This window comes from Pogona vitticeps, chromosome 4 (genome assembly GCF_051106095.1).
Source record: "Pogona vitticeps strain Pit_001003342236 chromosome 4, PviZW2.1, whole genome shotgun sequence".
NCBI lineage: Eukaryota > Metazoa > Chordata > Lepidosauria > Squamata > Agamidae > Pogona > Pogona vitticeps.
The window spans coordinates 90354065-90363687 of NC_135786.1; the positions used below are offsets into that span (position 1 = coordinate 90354065).

General features: G+C 40.5%; 1 protein-coding gene across 2 annotated transcripts in view; it reads left to right on the forward strand.

Annotated features, from left to right (window-relative positions):
* Nucleotides 1-9394, forward strand: part of ZNF326 (zinc finger protein 326) — a 33253-nt gene extending 23859 nt beyond the window's left edge. For both annotated transcript variants that reach the window (XM_078392217.1, XM_020794540.3), the window contains exons 8-10: nucleotides 1523-1653; nucleotides 6849-6944; nucleotides 8677-9394. In XM_078392217.1, the coding sequence (XP_078248343.1) occupies nucleotides 1523-1653; nucleotides 6849-6944; nucleotides 8677-8901 (452 nt within the window). In that variant the 3' untranslated portion in view covers nucleotides 8902-9394. The remainder of the gene's footprint in view (nucleotides 1-1522; nucleotides 1654-6848; nucleotides 6945-8676) is intronic.
* Nucleotides 9395-9623: the final 229 nt, after the last annotated feature.

A 9623-nucleotide genomic window follows, 5' to 3' on the forward strand; every position in this document is an offset into this window, starting at 1 on the left:
TGGTCGCCCTGTATGATGACTTGTTGAGGGAGGCTGACGGGCAAAACTTCTCTGTTGGTCCTCCTCGACATCTCGGCGGCCTTTGATACCGTCAACCACGGTATCCTCCTGGGGAGGCTCTCCGAGTTGGGAATTGGTGGCTTGGCGTTAGCCTGGCTCTGTTCCTTCTTGGAGGACCGCCCCCAGAGAGTTCAGCTTGGGGAGAATGTCTTGGCCCCGTGGAGTTCCAACTGTGGGGTTCCACAGGGGTCGATTATCTCCCCAGTGCTGTTCAACATCTATATGAGGCCGCTAGCTGGCGTCATCAGGGGGTGTGGAGCATCGTGTCACCAGTATGCTGATGACACCCAGCTCTACATCTCCTTTTTACCAACTGCAGGTGATGTCATCCTGTCCCTCCAGCGCTGCCTGGGGACCGTACTGGAATGGATGCAGGAGAACGGGCTGAGGCTGAACCCGGACAAGGCTGAAGTTCTGAGGGTGGGGGGCCCCGTGGCTGGCGGCTTGGGTGGCTCTTGTTTGGGGGAGTGGCCCGGCTCTGGTGAGTGGGGTCTGCAGCTTGGGTGTACATCTGGACCCGATGTTTACCATGGAAATGCAGGTGGCATCGGTTGTCCGCTCCGTCTTTTTCCATCTTTGGCGGATTGCCCGGCTACGGCCCTACCTTGACACGGGGGTGCTCACTACCTTGGTGCACGCGCTCATAATCTCAAGATTAGACCACTGCAACGCGCTCTACGTGGGGCTGCCTTTGAGGTTGATGCGGAAACTTCAGATGGTGCAGAATGCAGCGGCCAGGCTCCTTACTGGAGTGAGTAAATACCAGCACATTTCTCCTACCCTGGCCAGACTGCATTGGCTGCCCATTCATTTCCGCATCGATTTAAAAGTTTTAATGCTTTCTTATAAGGCCCTAAACGGTTTGGGACCTCGATACCTGGTGGAACACCTGCTCTCACCAAGATCTACCCGGACCACCCGCGCAAGCCAGGAGGTGAGGCTGAGGAGCCTTGACGCCGAGGGAGGGCCGGAGGGAAAAGACTCAAAACCGGGCCTTCTCGGCAGTGGCTCCTCGCCTTTGGAACAGTCTCCCTCCTGAGATTTGCGCGGCCCCTATGCTGGGTACATTTAAAACTCAACTAAAAACATGGTTTTACATCCAGGCCTTCCCTCCTGCCAGCATTTAACTTCCTTTCTCTTGGCTATCTATCATTTATCATCTTTTGGAATGTTCTGTTACCAATGATGTCTATGGATTTATATTATTTTAATTGTATATATGTTTGTTGTTAGCCACCCAGAGTGGTAGAATATACCAGATGGGCGGGATAGATAGATAAATAAATAAATAAATAAATAAATAAATAAATAAATAAATAAATAAATAAGTGTAGAACTTTTTTAATTTTATGGAGTGCATAGTTTGGCAAAATATATATTTTTGCATGCTTTTTAGATATTAGGCTTTATAGCTTTTGTATCGTAGTCTAGAAAAGCGTAATTGTATCTGTTTCTTTGACAGGTGTCACAGCTGATGACTATATGATGAAAGTTGAGACTGTGCTCTGCTCTGCATGCAGTGTATATGTTCCTGCATTACACAGTTCTGTTCAGCAGCACTTAAAGTCTCTTGAACATGCAAAAGGAAAACAGGTTGGTACAACTTGGCTGTTTGGTTAATTTTGTTTAGGGTGTGTATAACTATAGAAGCTGTGAGGATCATGTACTGTGTATCCTGGCCATTCATAGGGTTTATATTGTTTGCTGTGGACATGAGTGGGTAACATGGCAGTTTCTGCTCAGGTCATCACTATGGCGTACAAAGCAAAATAAAAAGTAGAGAAGTAAACTAAAGATTAGGATATACCATCTGTACAAGAAGAGAGGGGAGAGTGGCTCATAAAACAAACAGTTGCTTAATAGTTGTGACTAGAAGTGGAATTGGCTCACTGCAGGAGTATTCAGTTGTCACCTCTTGGGAAACACTAATCACTCTTAGGGAGGAATGCCTAGTCCCTGTTTCTCCATTATCACTCTGCACATAGAGAACAACACGTCTGCAGCCGAAACAGTCCTAGCTCAAATGTATGCTCTACATGCAAGCCAGGACCCCAGTTCTCCAGGGCTCTTGCTCACATGAAGAACTACACGCAAGTCAGATTGTGCTGCAAGTGTGCCACTTCCCATGTGTAGCCAGCATGATAGAATATTGCATAGGATTCATTATATTTATTCATTTGATTTTACACACACTATAGAGTGAAACAGCTGCTGATAGATTCCCAAGCCACATTAATTACTTGAGCAGTTTCACCCAGGTGTCAGTAGTTGCTTGGACAGTTTGATTTATTCATAATCATGCCCATGAAATCTTCTTGACCATCACATTACTATAATGTCTACATCCATACCATGATCCTAACACTATGTTGTGGATGGGTGTAAAAGTAATGTTAGTATTATTTGCAGCCTTACCTTTCTTCCTCCTCTTAATTACATTTTTTTGCTTAGCTGGCTTATTTTATCCAAACAACTGAAAATCAGAAGCATGTACGATTTAAGCCCAGCAACCATTTATGTAGAGAGAAACTTTGGTAACTTATGACGTTTTTGAATGGGTAATGCCAAAAACTAGAAACCAAATTGCTAACATGAGCTAACATGCGCTGGATTATGGAGAAAGCCAGAGAGTTCCAGAAAAACATCTACTTCTGCTTCATTGACTATGCAAAAGCCTTTGATTGTGTGGACCACAGCAAACTATGGCAAGTCCTTAAAGAAATGGGAATGCCTCACCACCTTATCTCCTGAGAAATCTATATGTAGGATAGGAAGCAACAGTTAGAACTGGACATGGAACAACTGATTGGTTCAAAATTGGGAAAAGAGTACCACAAGGCTGTATGTTGTCCCACTGCTTATTTAACTTGTATGCAGAATACATCATGCGGAAGGCAGAACTGGATGAATCCCAAGCCGGAATTAAGATTGCCAGAAGAAACATCAACAGCCTCCGATATGCAGATGATACCACTCTGATGGCAGAAAGTGAGGAGGACTTAAAGAACCTCTTAATGAGGGTGAAAGAGGAGAGTGCAAAAAATGGTCTGAAGCTCAGCATCAAACAACTAAGATCATGGCCACTGGTTGCATGACCTCCTGGGAAATAGAAGGGGAAGATATGGAGGCAGTGACAGATTTTACTTTCTTGGGCTCCATGATCGCTGCAGATGGTGACAGCAGCTATGAAATTAAATAACGCCTGCTTCTTGGGAAGAAAGCGATGACAAACCTAGGCAGCATCTTAAAAAGCAGAGACATCACCTTGCCGACAAAGGTCCGCATAGTCAAAGCTATGGTTTTCCCTGTAGTGATGTATGGAAGTGAGAGCTAGACCATAAAGAAAGCTGACCGCCAAAGAATTGATGCTTTTGAATTGTGGTGCTTTGAGGAGACACTTGAGAGTCCCCTGGACTACAAGGAGAACAAACCTATCAATTTTGAAGGAAATCAACCCCGAGTGCTCACTGGAAGGACAGATCCTGGAGCTGAGGCTCCAATACTTTGGCCATTGATGAGAAGAGAAGATTCCCTGGAAAAGACCCTGATGTTGGGAAAGTGTGAAGGCAAGAGGAGAAGGGGACAACAGTGGACGAGATGGTTGGAGAGTGTCACCGAAGCTACCAACATGAATTTGGCCCAACTCTGGGAGGCAGTGGAAGACAGGAGGGCCTGGTGTGCTCTGGTTCATGGGGTCACGAAGAGTAGAACACGACTTAACGACTAAACAACAACAAAAATGCCGAAAGCAATAAGCAATCATCTCCATCCCCAAAACAAATAATAAAAATATAATTATAGTTCCTCTCTTTGGTTGCTCTGTTCTATTTTCATTCACTTAGCATTAAAACCTCAGTGCCTTCTGAACCAATCCATAGAAATATATAGTATAGCCTTCAGATTCTAAATGTGTATTAGCCAGCAATCACACTTATAAATAGCATATTGGGTAACATGAAGTAGCCACACATAAGGCTTACACACCATTGCAAAAACTCAGAGCCCTCTGTGTGAGATGGGGAACTGGGAAAACTGTATACAGGTAGTTTTGGCTTGCTCTTAAAACTGCTTGAAGTCCACTTCCTCAGACATAATGGCAGTCCCGTTCTTCTGTCTGAGGAATTAAAAACCTTACATTAAAATATAGCAGTTAGTTTTTAAGGTGCCACAAGATTGGTGTCATTGGAAGCTAGTGAAAATCCATCAAATATTAGGCTTCCAGGATGCTCACTACCATAACATGAAAAGTAAAATAGAATAAAAATCAAGGTCTGCTTATCTTTAAAGTTTACTTTTTATAGATAGGCTCTGATCAGTTTGTTGTGCTTGCTCATCTGTAAGATGGCTAGAGTGTTGTCATCACCATTTCTGATAGGAAGCCAACACTTTACTGTATAGATAATGATAATCACCACCACCTTTGAACTGCAGAGCTGGAATGGACTCTGTGGATCATTGAGTCGAGTCACTCTCAAGGAGGCACAGTTGGAATTGAACTCCCAACCTCTGGCTCTACAGCCAGATGCCTAAGCTATCCAGCAGTTGATGATGATGATGATGATGATAATAATAATAAGAATAAGAATAACAAGAATAACAATAAGAATAACAATAATAACAATAATAATAACAATAATAAAAAGGTAAAGGTTCCCCTTGACAATTTTTTTCTCCAGTCGTGTTCGACTCATCCCCGTTTCCAAGCCATAGAGCCAGCGTTTTGTCCGAAGACAATCATCCGTGGTCACATGGCCAGTGCGACTTAGACACGGAACGCTGTTAACTTCCCACCGAGGTGGTCCCTATTTATCTACTTGCATTTGCATGCTTTCGAACCGCTAGGTTGGTGGGAGCTGGGACAAGTGACGGGCGCTCACTCCGTCACGTGGATTCAATCTTACGACTGCTTGGTCTTCTGACCCTGCAGCACAGGCTTCTGCGGTTTAGCCCGCAGCGCCACCATGTCCCTTTTAACAACAACAACAACAACAACAACAACAACAACAATTTTTGACATGATAGAGTGGCAAAATTAGTGTACTGGTCAGTATGCAAAAAAAAATTTTTAGCCTGCCAGTCTCCAAAAACACATGGGAACATCAGGTAGAGGTGTCAGAAAATGATGAAGTCAAGATCTTTTGGGCTTTCTGAATCCAAACTGACAGACACCTTGAACATAACACATCAGAGATAGTAGTAATAGAAGGAAGAATTGTCTGGATCATTGACATTGCAATTCCAGGGATGCCAGAGTTGAAAATAGAGAATTGGAAAAACTAACAAAATACATAGACCTGGCAACCCACCACTTTGCTTTTGGGTGAAACACACTTCAGTGGTCCCCGTAGTCATTGGGACTTTGGGAACAATATCAAGAAATTTCTCATAGTATTACCAGTTGCAGATCTCAAAAATAACACCGTAAGGGCTACAAAAAATGGCAGTATTAGGAACAGCATACATACTGTGCCAATATTTAACAGATACTTAGACCTGTTATATAATACCAATCAATGTTTTTATAATTTTGATTGACTATATCTGGTATTTTTGAATAATAGTAAAAATAAAGAATAAATTGTATCATCTTTTATCTTCAAGTGGAGTGGACCCTCCAAATGTTGTTGGGTTGGTGGTTCATGCTTTGAAGAATGTGGGAATGCTACTAAGCATGTTTTAAAACTCAGACTTGTATAAGTTTGTGGCAGGTCTAAGTAACAGCTTTGTAAAAAAGCATTTATTCTAACTAAATACTGCCAATAAGACTTAAAAGGAATGAGTTTCAACATAATAAACATTGATTACAAAAGCTGATTAAAAGTGAAATCAAATCATGTTCAGCAGTTGATTCATTTGATGGGCTTTGGTGCCTTGCTTAACGATGATATTTGGTTCCCCAAAAATCGCTGTTAAGCGATTTCATCGCTAAGCGAAACATGGTTTCCCCATAGAAATGCATTGAAAACTGGATAATCCGTTCCAATGGGAACGGATTGCCGTCCTTAAGCGAAAATCGCCATAGGAAACATTGCTAAGCAAAACACGGTTCCCCAATTGAAATGTATTGAAACCTATTCAATGCATCTCAGTGGGGGAAAAAAATTACAACAAATTTAAAAAGAGTCGGAACAAAGTCATATTAGTTTAACAAAGGGTTTATTAAGTGCACTTATGATTTCAAACATTTAAAACATTTTTAAACATTTTTAAACAGCCAACATGAGGCTGTCAAAACCATCGTTAAGCGAAACGGGGACCCAAACTGTCATCGCTATGCGAAGCATGGTCCCAAACATCGCTATGCGAAAATCACCCATAGGAACCATCATTAAACGGAGCGCAAGATCACTCCGAAAAAGTCATTGCTGAGCAATTTCATCGTTAAACGAAGCAATTGCTAAGCGAGGCACCACTGTATATCATTTTGAATTATTAGATTAATGCTCTTACTATGTTATATGCAAAAAACCAATTTTGTCAAACTAAATTGTCATAGTCTCTTAGTATTGTTCAGTTGAACTTCATTAAATGGGATGGGAAACAAGTGTTCTCTGGATTATATCAATGAGTCACAATGAAAGTTGATTTACAGAGTGCCTGTTTCTGCAGTTTCTTAAGTAGGCGACCTAAGCCAAATCTTTGTAAGTATGTGAGTTATGTAACTGCTATACAGTATAGACATCATAAATATTAAGGAAGAATTAAATTCTTGTTTTTCTCTTCAGTAACCACTGTTCCTTTGCAGTAGGTTTGTAGTGCTTGCTATTAAAGTGTAATCTTATTTGCAGACTTACAAAGAGCAAATTAAAAGAGAGAGTGTACTAACAGCTACCAGCATCTTGAATAACCCAATTGTGAAGGCACGATATGAACGTTACGTCAAGGTAAGGTTGCATTATAGAGCTAATTTTTCAACAGCAGTCACCAATTTAAAAATAAGTGACACTCCTCCCTTCATGATTCTGTTGCTTTGTCTTATTCTGTACAAAGTAGTCATAAATTGTACATTTTTCTAGTATTTAAAAAATTAGGTTTATTTTACTGGTAGAAACAATCCAGTAAAAAAATTCTAGGAGTGGCCTTAATTAATAAATTAAATATGCATATATTTGCATATTAAAATTTTGGAAGCACAAAATAAGTTTATTAGTTTCTGCATGATATATAAGTATGTTGTAACTGATGTCATCTCAGAAGAACCTTTTTTCCAGCAGGAAGCAGACAATAGGATTAAGATCATTCTTGCCATTGGCAATTTTAATAAGCACTTTTGGAAAAATAATACGTAAAAATCCACCTGACTGATTACAGACATATTAAGGTATTTTAATCAAATAGTGCAACTTTCATAGAAACAAATTCAGCCATAAGTATTAGTTGTTAACATCAGTCTTAACTTGGTGTAAGTCAAGTAAGTGGAAAGTAAAACAGTTGACTCTTAAGCTATGAAAACTTCAGCGGACATATGTCTGGCTTTGCTCTTGTAGACTAGATAGTAGGAGAACTAAATGTAGTCTGCTGGTGGGGCATGATACTAACAGGAGTACAGTGGTGCCTCGCTTAACGAGCGCCCTGTTTAATGACGAATCTGCATAGCGATGAGGTTTTTGCGATCGCATTGTGATGTTTTATATGGCACAACATCGCTTTGCGATGATCAGTAAGCGTTTCGCTTACCGATTTTCACATAGTGATGTTTTAAAAACAGCTGATCGGTGGTTCCAAAATGGCCGCCGGGGAAAAAAGCTGCCAGCAGTGTTTTTGCGCCCTTTCCTCACTTACCGGGCAAGAAAATGGCGGGCGGATGGAGGATTTCCGCATAGTGGTGAGTTTTTTCCCCATAGGAACGCATTAAACGTGTTTTAATGCGTTCCTATGGGTTTTTGCCCCCACATAGCAACGAATCCAGATAGCGGCAATTTTTTTTCGGCACGGATTATCGTCGCTATGCGGGGCACCACTGTAGTCAGGTTTCTTCTGGAACAAAACACTTTTTAGTGCCCCCTATGAGGTGGGCAGAAGTGGCCAAATAGCAATTGTATTGAACCTAGTTTCTGCCTTGTCTTTAACCAGATAAGTTGTCTAAGTGGTACACTGCAGTATGAAAGACAGTAAAATTTAATTTTTAGGTAAACATACATGGGATGGTGGTGTAAATAAGTCTTTGGGGAATGGCTTCACCTAAGGCACATGAGTACAGAAGTTGAAAGAAGGAATTGGTAGGCATATGTGGTGGTTTGCTCTGTGCTTGGGATTGGGTTGTCTGTACAAATATAATATGGCCGCAGTTTCAAACCAGATATGTCTGCATGCAGTCCCTGAGCTGTAAATTATAAGAAAATAATTTATTTATTCATGTGTTTTTGTGTGTGTGTTCTGCAGGAGTACATTTTTTGAGCTTAGAACAAAACGTTTCAGATGCAGTGTGAATTTCTCCTTGCTTGTGAAGTGTAGATTACAGGCTCTTGGTATATAAAAACACACATAAACCTTTGAAAATAACATAGTGGAAACTGTCTGGATTTAGATTTACTTCTTGTTTCTCTTGTATTCTTCAGTCAACATCATTTGTTCAAGAGTATTGGTTTTTTAAAATAAAATCTATTTTCCTATTAGGGAGAGAATCCATTTGAAGTTACAGATCAAAATGCTGAGCAGCAGGAAGGAGAGGACAAATCAAATGAACCTGCAGAAGAGGAGGAGGACGAAGAGGCAGAAGCTGAGGAGGAAGAGGAAGAAGCAGAAGGAGGAGAAGGTGGAGAAGGAGAAGGTGGAGAAGGAGAAGGTGGAGAAGGAGAAGAACAAACTGACTTCACTCTTGACCAAACGGAAGATAGTTAAATGCAAGAAATTTTGCTCAGGCAGAAGAACGTGCTGCTTTATTTTTCTGTTAATGCAGCTAAGTGTAAAATTTCTAATCAAATGTGAGGCTTGTGTTCTCATCCCCTACCTCTGCATGCATTCCATTTAAATTGAAATTGTGTTTGTGTACTCTTTTACCTTTGCTTAAAATGAAGATAAAACTGTTTTTAGTTTGGCTTTTATAATAACTCTGCTGTTTGAAATAGTATAATCTATGTTTTTAGACATTGATTTTCCTCTTTTGATTGTTGAGACTTGGATGTTAAAGAAATAGGAAGTTTAAATCATTTCAAGATAGATGTGTTGCAAGTAAATGCGGCATATTTAGTCCTAAAACATGTAGAATTATGTTGTGAGTGCAGCTGTCTTTTTGACAGTATCACTCATGGTAAAACATGTGTTATGACGTACCTTGTAGGTTGTTTTGTGAAATAAATGTATTTGTTTATAGCAATAAAGAATTTTAGAAACATTTTTGCCATGGAGTTTTAAGGGAAGGCCTGTAAAAGTCAAGTTTTGGTATAATATTGTTTAACTATTAATTGGGGTGGTGGGTGTCATGGCTTTGTGCATTGTGGAAACACCAACTCAATATGTTCATTCTGAAATCCAGTCCACTAATTCTGGTACTACATTCCAAAACAGGTTTGGATTTTTTGCAGTGAATGGATAAAAACTGTGTGTTCATAGTGTCTTCAGAT